Source organism: Canis lupus, unplaced genomic scaffold, assembly GCF_011100685.1.
Source record: "Canis lupus familiaris isolate Mischka breed German Shepherd unplaced genomic scaffold, alternate assembly UU_Cfam_GSD_1.0 chrUn_S1674H1868, whole genome shotgun sequence".
NCBI lineage: Eukaryota > Metazoa > Chordata > Mammalia > Carnivora > Canidae > Canis > Canis lupus.
The window spans coordinates 15,446-26,287 of NW_023330521.1; the positions used below are offsets into that span (position 1 = coordinate 15,446).

General features: G+C 48.6%; 1 protein-coding gene across 1 annotated transcript; it reads left to right on the forward strand.

Moving 5' to 3' along the window:
* Positions 1 to 677: 677 nt before the first annotated feature.
* On the forward strand, positions 678 to 10,396 carry LOC119878506 (ubiquitin carboxyl-terminal hydrolase 17-like protein 17). Its single transcript, XM_038589135.1, has 6 exons — positions 678 to 759; positions 861 to 2,197; positions 8,662 to 8,838; positions 9,317 to 9,519; positions 9,971 to 10,079; positions 10,382 to 10,396. The coding sequence occupies exons 1-6, from the start codon at positions 678 to 680 to the stop codon at positions 10,394 to 10,396; spliced, it is 1,923 nt and encodes a 640-aa protein (XP_038445063.1).
* Positions 10,397 to 10,842: the final 446 nt, after the last annotated feature.

Here is a 10,842-nt window from a genome sequence, read left to right on the forward strand (position 1 = left end):
TTTCCCAAAGCATAAAACCAGCCAGAGAATTTCTCTTGTTGTAGACCCGAGACACACCTAAGCAGAAAATGATATTCATCTAAACCTTCATAATCTTTGTATATTGGAATCATAGTAGAGAGAGATGAAGGTGTAGAAGCAAAGCAATGGATGCCACGTTCCCAAATAATTGGTTACAGCTACAAACACTCTGGCTGGTGAGGAGAACGTGTTCCTATGTGATATCTCAGCTCCTTTGGGAAAGTGATCTTCCCTGTCCTACAGGACTGACATCTGACACTCCTTGGCTCCCTTGCGGTTAGTCAAAGGAAAAGGACTTTCAAAAAGATTTCCTTTGAACATAGAAACTCTGAACAAACTCTGTTCAGAAAGGTGCAGGGACACTTAAAGAGGTTGAGAAGAATCTGAAAGTGTTGCTTGTTTTGGGAGGCAAGATTAGGAGGTGGGCTGACCTGAATGTTCTCTATGAGAAAGGGACCACACCCAAATCCTGTAATCCAATCAAGCGATTCCAGTGGATTAGAGGATTTTGTGCCTTATCCCAGGGCCCAAAAGCCATAAAAGGTGGAGGTGAGGGTCACTATCTGCCATTTGGAAACTGGCTCAGTGAGAGAAGCATCCCTTTGTGACCTGAAGCTCCTGGTTGAATTTATCTTGTGGACACTGTTTCTGCCGACATGGAGGCTGCCTACCTCCACCGCTCAGAGGCATCTCAGTTCAACGACTCTCCCAAACCCCAATCATGCTGGTCAAAGAGAGGTGGTGCTGAAGTCCACGGAGGACCCTCTCTGCCTGAGAAGACATCCCCTGCATCAAAGACACTCTCATCCCGACTGATCCTTTGGCTCCCGCATCAGCAGGGTGGCCTCCCACCAAGACGCCTCTGAGTTGGAAGGATCTTTCCCAGGTGGGAGCTGGGCTTCAGAACATGGGGAACACTTGCTACGTGAATGCAACCCTACAGTGTCTGACCTACACAGAGCCCCTTGCCAGCTACGTGCTGTCCCAGAAGCACGGGACAGCCTGTAGGAAGCAGACATCCTGCACGCTGTGTACCCTGCAGGCTCACATGACCCGGGTTCTCTGCCATCCTGGACGTGTGCTCCGACCCCTTCCACTCCTGCTCGCCGCCTTCCACACACACAAGCAAGAAGATGCCCATGAGTATCTCATGTTCATTCTGGATGCAATGCAGCAAGCATGCTTGCCTGAAGACAAGCCCTCAGACTCTCAGCATGCTCAGGACAGCACCCTCATCCAGCATAGCTTTGGGGGGTACTGGAGGTCACAAATCCAGTGTCTCCACTGCCAAAGCATTTCCAGCACTCTGGAACCTTACCTGGACATCAGCCTGGACATCGGGGCTGCTCAGAGTGTCAGCCAAGCTTTGGAGCAGTTGGTGAAGCCCGAAATGCTTGAAGGTGAAAATGCCTACCATTGTAGTAAGTGTCTAGAGAAAGTGCCTGCGTCCAAGGTGTTGACTTTGCACAGTTGTGCAAAAGTCCTCATCCTGGTCTTGAAACGATTCTCAGACTTCACAGGCAACAAAATGACTAAGGAGATGCAATATCCTGAGTGCCTTGACATGCAACACTCCCTGTCTGAGCAGAGGGCAGGACCCTTGGTTTATGTGCTCTATGCCGTGCTGGTGCATGCTGGGTGGAGTTGCCACAGTGGACGTTATTTCTGTTTCGTAAAGGCAGGAAATGGCCAGTGGCATAAAATGGATGATGCTAAGGTCAGCGCCTGCGTTGTGACTTGTGCCCTGCGCCAACTTGCCTATGTCCTCTTTTATATGCAGAAGACCGATATGGAAAGAGACCTTGTGAGTGGGTCAGTCGAGGGAGGAATCGCATCTCCCGAGGCAGACCCCGCAGAGGTGGGTGAGGCCTCAGGAGAGAGCACAAGGGATCCCACTGTGAACCTTGCTGAGTCAGAGGAGCACGGGGAAGAGACCTCAAGGCAACAAACCACATTAGACCAGGGGAGATGCCTCCAAGAACGCAACCGACCTAAGCCTGAACTTCATGTCAGGAGAAGAGAAATTGCTCTTCCTGAGAATGCAGTCATCCTTCAGCACTCCAAATACAGACATGAGATGCCCAAGAATCATCCTCAGCAAACCATGGACCTGCTCCACACTGCAGCTGGGATGATCCCACCTCAGGTGGCCGGGGATGTGGCCAAAGTCCCGCATGTGCCAGGGAGAGCCAGACCAACCAAAAGGACGAGCAAGAAGGGACAGAGGTCTGGGGAAGCAGTGCAGGGATGTGTCTACTAACTTTATTGCACATGGGCACGCACGCGCACGCGCGCAGACACACACACACACACACGGTGTCACTCACTCACCAAACCCGAACACAGTCCCACACTGGAAATATTTGGTGTTGTGTGAAATGTGTGTTCTGTATGTATGGAAGAACCATCTATCTGGGTGTGTTCCTGGGCTATGGCCTTCGACTGAAACTAGAGGACACTGACATTTAAAGCGGGTTCATTGTCATGATCTTATATTGGAATAGTGTGGATTCATATGGGGTCTATCCTGGAACCGGCCTCTCCTTCAGCCTTGGGGAGAGTAGGGGCAACTTGCAGGTGAGAGGTAGTGAGCAGTCAGGATTGAGAGTGGATATGATGCTGAGGACCTGGATTTGAAGTATATTCGACCCTCTCGTCATGCTCCGCACTTCCCATTGCTTATCTTCTATTTATATCAAAAGAATATTTGCCTGAACAGAAGCATGCGTGGGGCCTTGCCAGCGATGTGTTTTGGTCATTGCTTGGAAATGGTAAGAAAGGAATTAAATGCTTATTTTGGGGAGATAACTGCATCCAGCCTGATTGAATCTCATTGAATGTATTATGTTCCCTTCACTATCTCCTACATTAAGACGGCACAGAAGGAAACTGACAGGGACTCTTATTCCAAGGGGAAATGCCCAGCCTCCCACTGAACATAAGTTCCTATTAATATTTTGCTACCGTCTGCTATGTGGCACCTCCTGCCACAGAAGAAGTGGACTCTGGATTTCAGACCAGTTCAAATTCACGTTTGGACCTGGGTTGATACCTCAGAAAAACAGTGCCAAGTTCACGAATCTAGCAAAATGGTTTTTGAGGTCAGGTTATAGGTGCTCTGTGTTATCATTCTATTTCTTACAGAAGTAATTGACAAATTGATTGTAGAATGAAAATTATCGCATGATAACCAAAAGCTTCTGAGTGTGACCATAGATGTGCAGTTGTGACATCTCATCATAATGTATGTTCACTCTGTATTCAAACTTGGACATGCCACCCTTAATGGAAAGTAAGGGACAATAGGAACTGTGCAGAAGAAATCACACTTTTTTGTAGATTTTCATGTAACAGAGGCAGATTAGAGATAGAAAGTGTCAAGGTTTCTTTCATGTCTGGGAATTTTTTTTTTTTTTTTTACAAACACAGTTTATCGTGTCATAAAGAGTGAGGGAACCTCTGTTTATGTGTTTGCTAGAGTTTCCTAAGAAGACCTGTAGGTATCCTCGTCCTCTGAAGACTGTCATAGGGAATGAGACAGCTCATGGACTGGGAGACTTGTCTTTCACAGAAGAGGACCCTCAGGAGGAGTCTGTTGGAATAAGGAATGTCCCCCTCCTGGACTGATATGGTGAACCAGCAATTCCTCCGCTGAACTAGTTGGAAATGGTCAAGTCCACAATGTGCTACGTGGTATGCTTTTGGGCGCCTACACATATACTCCCCCCACTACACAGACACTGCAGTTTTTCGTTAGGTATATATATGGGAATCTCAAAGGGTGCTTACCAATCCAGAATGTCAAGTTTGTCTTACTGAAATACATTTTCATTTTTTTTTTTTGAAATACATTTTCTAAAAAATGTAGGTAAATCATCCTGGCAATTTGTACATTGGTTGTAAACAGAAGTAAACAAGTTAATCTGAAACTGTTTTACAAATGTCTGAATTTCTGATTTAGAAAAAGATCCCATCCAGAGATCTGCAAATTATACCATGTTTTCTCCTAGAAGACATTTTCTGTACTTGTTGATATTATTTTTCTGAAATTGTTATGGGGAATATTGCATCTGCTTTGTTCATTTTTGATCTAAAATGTTATTAGGCAGTTGTGTGTTTTTTTTATTCTTAATAGAAGACTGCAACATATGATTTGGTGTGCATGCTTTTACTCCCCAGTATTTCAGATATTTGAAATAATTATTTTATTTCCAGGCTGGCTCCTCACAGAGGCTTCTTTGCCTGTTTACCCTGAGTGGAATTCCCGCAGCCACATCTAGGTCACCAGCAACCTAAATTCATATCCTCCCTCTATGGGAATGTCTCACTCCTACTCACTGGATTAATATAGGGGAAGCGCCAGGAGCCATTTAAGAGGAAATGCAATGGGACATGGGCACATTATTCTTCAGGGTCTCTTCAGTTATGAGGGCTCTGACCAGGAAGAAGTGTGTGTGAAAAATTAGGTGGGGGGAGTAGATTTGAACCAGGAGCACACCATCTCTGGCCAAAGCTAGTAGAGACACCTGGGAGGGATGACCAGGAGATGGTTGGATAGCACATTGTGGGGACTGTGGAGGCTGGACAGTCAGCAGATGAATTCTCTGGGTAGGTGTCTGGAGGTCAATGCTCATCCTGTCCAGGTATCCATTAGTCACTTAAGGGGTTTCACTCTATATCAAGATCTATTAGTCAGGAGGACAGACCGAAGAATCTGCATAGCCTCCCACAGAACAGATTCCCCAGTCCTTTCCAGGGAACCCGGAATTGCCAATCCTGGATGCAGTTCTAGGGAGACCTCCAACCTGTTTCCAGGTGACAATGAGTTGAGTCCTGGCTCCATCAACCTTTTGCAAGATGTCAGGCTGGAAATGTTTTCACAATAGGGATCTGGGCTGAAACTGGGATTTGGGGACAGCCCCAGGCTAGATTCCATGGCGGTATGTGGAGGCTTAATCTGGGAGGCCACATTGAATCAGTGGTCTGTGAGGTTGACAACGAGGGTAGGTTCCTGGCCATGGTGGGTGGATGTAAGCTGAAGGGATTACTTGACTTCCCTTCCTGAGCTTTTGTGTTGTCCAGCAGGAGAAAACAAAGTCAGGGCTTTTCACAGGAGATATCCTAGGGGGCATGTGTGTGTCATAACAGGTTTGAGCTCATGCAGGAGACTTGTGGAAACAGCTTCTAGGGAGATTGCCTCCTCACATGGGGAATGCATTATCCCATTACCAACTGCTCTAATAGAAGATACCACAGATGGACCACATCTTACCTCTGCCTCTCCACTGTTGGTAATCAACCACAGTAAAGGCATGGAGATAGGAACAATCCATTCCACAGTTATATTATTAAAAGTGCTCATTTTACTGGGACAAGAAACCCAACCGAGTGGTGATAAGGAGACATAAAATACATTAGCCTCCTGTTACCAGAGGGCGAGATGAGGAGGTTTCAATACAGTATTTTAGTTTCTTTAGCAGAAGCCATTGCATTCACTCTTCTGGCAGTGGACAGAGCTAATCCTGTCTTTAAAATTTTTAGTGATTGTGTGATACACAATTTGGAACCCTTATGGAAACAATACATTTTGTTGCATTCGGGATTGTTCCATTTGGAGACATCTAAGTAAACCAGTTCCATGTGGTGGCTCTAGCATGTTGGGTCTCACATGCCAGGGATCATACAGAAGCAAAGAATTGAAGGAAACATGGTACCTGAAGACTCCATAAACAAGGAAGGGAACTCAGGGAGAGAATGGAATTTTAAGAAATCCCACACAGAGTAAGAGCAAGGGAGTGAAGATACTCTGGTTCATAGACGTGAGACAGTAGTGGATAAGGAAAAGCCCCACTGTCAGGAAGGAATCCGATGCCAATTCCTTCCAATGTGGCTGCTTTGGCAGTTGAGGTGTTCTAGATAATGTCTGGTCAAGGGCCTTAGTGTCCTATGCTTCTTAACTGGAAATGAAAAATAATGTGAAACACGTTGGTCTCAGCAATGTGGGAGGCAGCTCAGCACCCAGCAGCATGGCTGCTGGGTAATCTCCTTGAGAATCTCTCTCCCTCTATTTTTCAGCCCCCACTCTCCTGCTACTCTGTGGTTTCTCTCTGGTCTCTTCTTGTCTCAAATCTATCTATCATCTAACTATCTATCTATCTATCTATCTATCTATCTATCTATCATCTATCTATCTATCTATCTATCATCTTAAACAAGAAACAAACAATGAAACATGTTTGCATCTTTGCATCAATGTTCCCACATCCAAGTCTATTAGATCTGTGGAGTCCAGTGTTACTCAGTAATGTGGAAAAAGGCACAAGCCTACAACGTACTCCAACTGAATCAAGAGAATATAAAGGATATTGGGGTGGAATTCCCTGAGGAACAGTTAAAATGAGGCATATAAACACTACATTTAGGATATAGACTCTTGTAGGAAACGGAGTTCGAAGGAATGTTTCCCAAAAGCATAAAACCAGCCAGAGGATTTCTCTTGTGGTGGACCCAGGCCACACCTAGGCAGATACTGGTATTCATCAAAACCTTCATAATCTTTGTAGATTGAGATCATAGTTGAGAGAGATGGAAGTGCAGAAGCAAAGCATGGACACCATATACCCCAAATAATTGGTTACAGCCTCAAAGCCTCTGACTGGTGAGGAGAAGGCGTTCCCCTGGGATACCTGAGCTCCTTTGGGAAAGAGATCTTCCCTGTTCTAGAGCACTAACGTCTAACTCTCCTTCGCTCACTTGAAGTTACTCAAGAAGAAAAAGGACATTCATAAAGGTATCCATTCAACATGGAAACTCGGATCAAATTCTGTTCAGAAAGGTGACGGATCTGCTGTTAGGGAGGTTGAGAAAGACCTGAAGGTGCTGTCTGTTGAGGGAGGCAAGATGAGGAGGTGGGCTGGCCTGATAGGTCTCTATGAGAAAGGGACCACTCCCAAATCCCTTAATCCAATCAAGTGATTAGTGCCGATTGGAAGCTTTTGCTCTTTATGATATTTCAGTTTTTAACTGAAAGTTAATTGACAAAAAGGATATTACATTATGAATAACCTCAAAGTGTGACCCCATTCTTATTGCTATTAGCTCTAAATTGAGCAGAAGTGCTGGCAAAATACAAATAGTTCAGGAACCATGAGTCCTGAGGTTAATTCCCACGCTGAAATATACCAATATAATTTCACTTGCAGAAATTTTGGTATCCACCAAATCCGCATGGACCTACATCTCCATTCACACCCAGACACACACACACACAGGCACACACACAGAGTCATAGAAATCTTTCTCATGAGGGCATCATTAGCTTCCTTGCAGCTGCTGATTGGCTCAAACCCTGCTGCAGCTAAGAGGATTAGATGGATGTCTTTCAAGTGGTTGAAACGTCACGTGACCTCGGAGCAGTATAAAAGTCAGGGAGCAACGGAAGTGGCCATTCCTCACCATCCCTCTCTCCCATGAGACACACCGTCTCCTGCAGTGGAGCCTGTCCAGGACCTTTCCCAGCATCTCCTGACAGGCGTGAGGACCACAGTTGCACTTCAGGTGAGTTTTCGGACCACTGGTCCTAACTTTCCTGAGCGAATAATGGGACAGTGAGGAAATGGTGGAGAGATTGGCCCTTCCTCCATGGGTTAAGGACTCTTTCTGGTCTAACATGTTCTAAGAGCAGGGACTGAGCCAAGGCATGGCTGTGAATGCCCAGGACACCCGGAGGTTCCAATGCCAATGGAATGGGGCCTCGAGTGTCACATTGGTGTGGGGTGGTAGACGAGCAGGGACAGAAGGCCTGTAAATGTCTCAGTGGGCACTGCAGACCTAGAGAAGACACAGGATCAGGGTGCCTGCGCAGCTCCATTGTTTCAGGGTCTGACTTGGGTCGGGTCATGATCTCAGGCTCTGGAGATGAATCCAGGCGCTCACTGGGTTTCCTGCCCAGGGAGTGTCTGCTTCTTCCTCTGTCCATACAACTCAGGTGATCACTCTCCCTTACACACACACACACACACACACACACACACACTCTCTCTCTCTCTCTCTCTCTCTCCCATAAATAACTGACTATTTTTTCAATAGAAGAATTACCTGGTTCGCAAGGTGAAAAGAAATTCACTTCCCAAAGTTTCGATGGCAGTTAATTAGGGGCACTGCCACGAACACATGGAATGGAAGTGCTCAGATGGGCAGCTTCCCATGGAGTAGAGGGGAATGTGTTTTCCCAGTGTATCTGGACTTAACTATGGCTTCCTCTGGCGTCCCAAGGGGCATTCAGATATGAGAGAGGGAAGCCCACTTTCCCGATGCTTTTGCCTTTTGCGTGCTCCATGGTGGATCCCACTGGGCCTCAATCGGGAGAGGTCTCGTCCCTGGTTTTGTTTCCACAGGGGATTTGGAGAGACTTAATGATAGTGTCAACAAGAGTCCCTGAGCCTCCAGGGTGGGCTTCCTCAGAGCGGGGATGTGGCTTGGCCAGGAGGGTGTAGACAGGAAGGAGGAAAAAGAAGAGACAGTGGGAATTGTGTGTTTGGCACAAATGTCCTGACACTCGCTAATGCCTCCTTGGTAAGACGGTACAGGGAGGAGGCCGATGTCATGGTGAATAGGACTCACTTGTTTCTTTTGCCTCAGGCTACCCGAAACCCATCCCCGAAGCAGACTGACTTGTCCCTCCAGGACGTGGGACTGATGGCGGCGCGTCACACCCAGCTTGGGCCCAACAGACCCTTGAGAGCCCAGAAGGGCAAGAGGCCACAGACAGCAGGACTGGCCCTCAGAGTTCCCAGACCAGAGGAGGAGGATCCCAGGGTAAGTGTGGAGGCTGGCATGGGTTTTGAAGCAGGAGCTCTGCCAGGAGTCTTGAGACAGGCTAGGCTCCCAGAAGATCATGGCCCAGACTCAGTTGTCCAATGTGACATGGGCAGGAAATGCCCCAGGCTACACATTGGGACACTCAGAGGCTCTGAGCATCAGCCCCAGGGCACCATAAGATCAGATTCAGCCTTCAGATTAAGATTCCCGAATCTTAATCTTAATGATGCTTCCACCTGTCTTCAACCTGACACCTCCAATGCCTTCTCCCCTCCCCTCCCCTCCCCTCCCCTTTCCATGGGCTGTGGAGGAAGCATCCTGAGGTCTTCACTATGCTGGCACCTCACTAGCCAGATAGGATGTCCCCTGTCCTCAACCCATGTGCCACACCCTGAGGATGGCCTCCCATTGGTGTGCTTGGCAGGTTCACTGGCATTTGAATGGATGCACTGACTCCTCCCCCTTCCTCCCCCAGGTAAAGTGCAGGGACTGTGGGGCCTTTGGACACAAGGCATCAAGCACCAGATGCCCCATAAAACACTGGGGCGCAACCCTCATTCCCGTGGCCTTGGGCTCCAGGAGGCTGAAGGAGAACGTGGAGCCGTGGAGTCAGCGGGACCAGCGGCACCAGGCTGGGCTGTTGAACCAGGCTGAGAGGGAGAAAGTAGAGAGACGAAGGTGAGTAATGGGGCTTGCTGACCCGAATGCCAGGGATGAGACCGACAGACACCGTGTCTGTGCGCATGCACACTGTGTGCCCTGCAGCGTGCGGGCAGAGTCAGGAGAGGCGAGGCAGGCAGAGGAGCTCCCAGGCTAACAGGGACCACATTTGGCTGATGGTGCTGTCCTTGCTGACTTGGTGTGGGGTTTTGTGGCTGGAGCAGTGTGCCTGCACCAGTGAATGTATGGAGCTTGGCACAATATAAGGCAAACTCTCTCATAGGCTCTGAATGAGAGAAACTGCCTGGACGACCTGGTGGGCTCACTTTAGTCAGGGTGAGGGGCAGGCGTGGGCGTCAAATGGCGGAGTAGGGAAAAGACCATGTTGGCCCAAGCCCGGAGCTGGTGTCCAGCTGGAAGACAGGGAAGGGAGTTCCTTCTCCTTTCCATGCTTTGATTTCTTGTGCAGGCAAGAAGCCGAGCAGAGGAAGGCCCTGCTCCAGAGGTTCCCCAGGAGACCCCGAGAGGGGCAGAAGCGCACCTGGAAGGAAGGCACAGAATCTTGTGACTATGTGAGGGTGAGTGTGCGCTGCTTCCCGGCTGCTGTGCTCTGTGGGGCACTCGCTGGGCTCCATTGGCCTCCTGGGGGAGGGCGGGGCTCCACTTCCACTCTGACCAGGGGCAGTTGAGTGGCCCGGTCTTTGCACCCATTTTTCCCTTGGTGCCCATGATGTTGCCTTATGCCTTGAATGTGTGCGAACAGTGGGTTTGTTGACATGTGAAGGTCATTGGCGGACACTCCTGGAACACATGCCATCCTTAGAGAAGAACAAGCCGCTGTCCTTCCTGACACATTCCCCCACTGCCCATCCCTCCTCAGGAGCTGCCACTGTGACCCTCCAGCAGCAGGACTCCTATAGCCTCGTGAGCAGAGTGGATGGAAGAGCTGGTCCAATGGAGGAAGCATCGATGTGAGGCTAAAATTTGTGTGTTCCTCCCCGATGTCAAAAGTGCATCAGCAGCATCCAGTCATGCCTTTGTTCCGGACCAGCCCTGGAGCCGGATTCCCTACTTGTAGGTCAACAGATCCCATCTCTTTCTTTCCCTGTTCTGGGGGAGGGGGTGGTTCAGAAGGTCTTAGGCATTTGTTGGTTTCTTTCTTTCCTGAATGTTCCTTTTGCCTTGGTGCCGAGGCCACACTCATGGTGTCCCGTGTGTTCTCTTTTCCCACAGCGTCCACACATGCCGATGCCCGTCTACACCACCAGGAGGCCTTCTATCCCTGAGCCTTCCCTGCCGACGGAAGCACGTACTGAGAACCCTGACGTGCGTGTCCGGTCT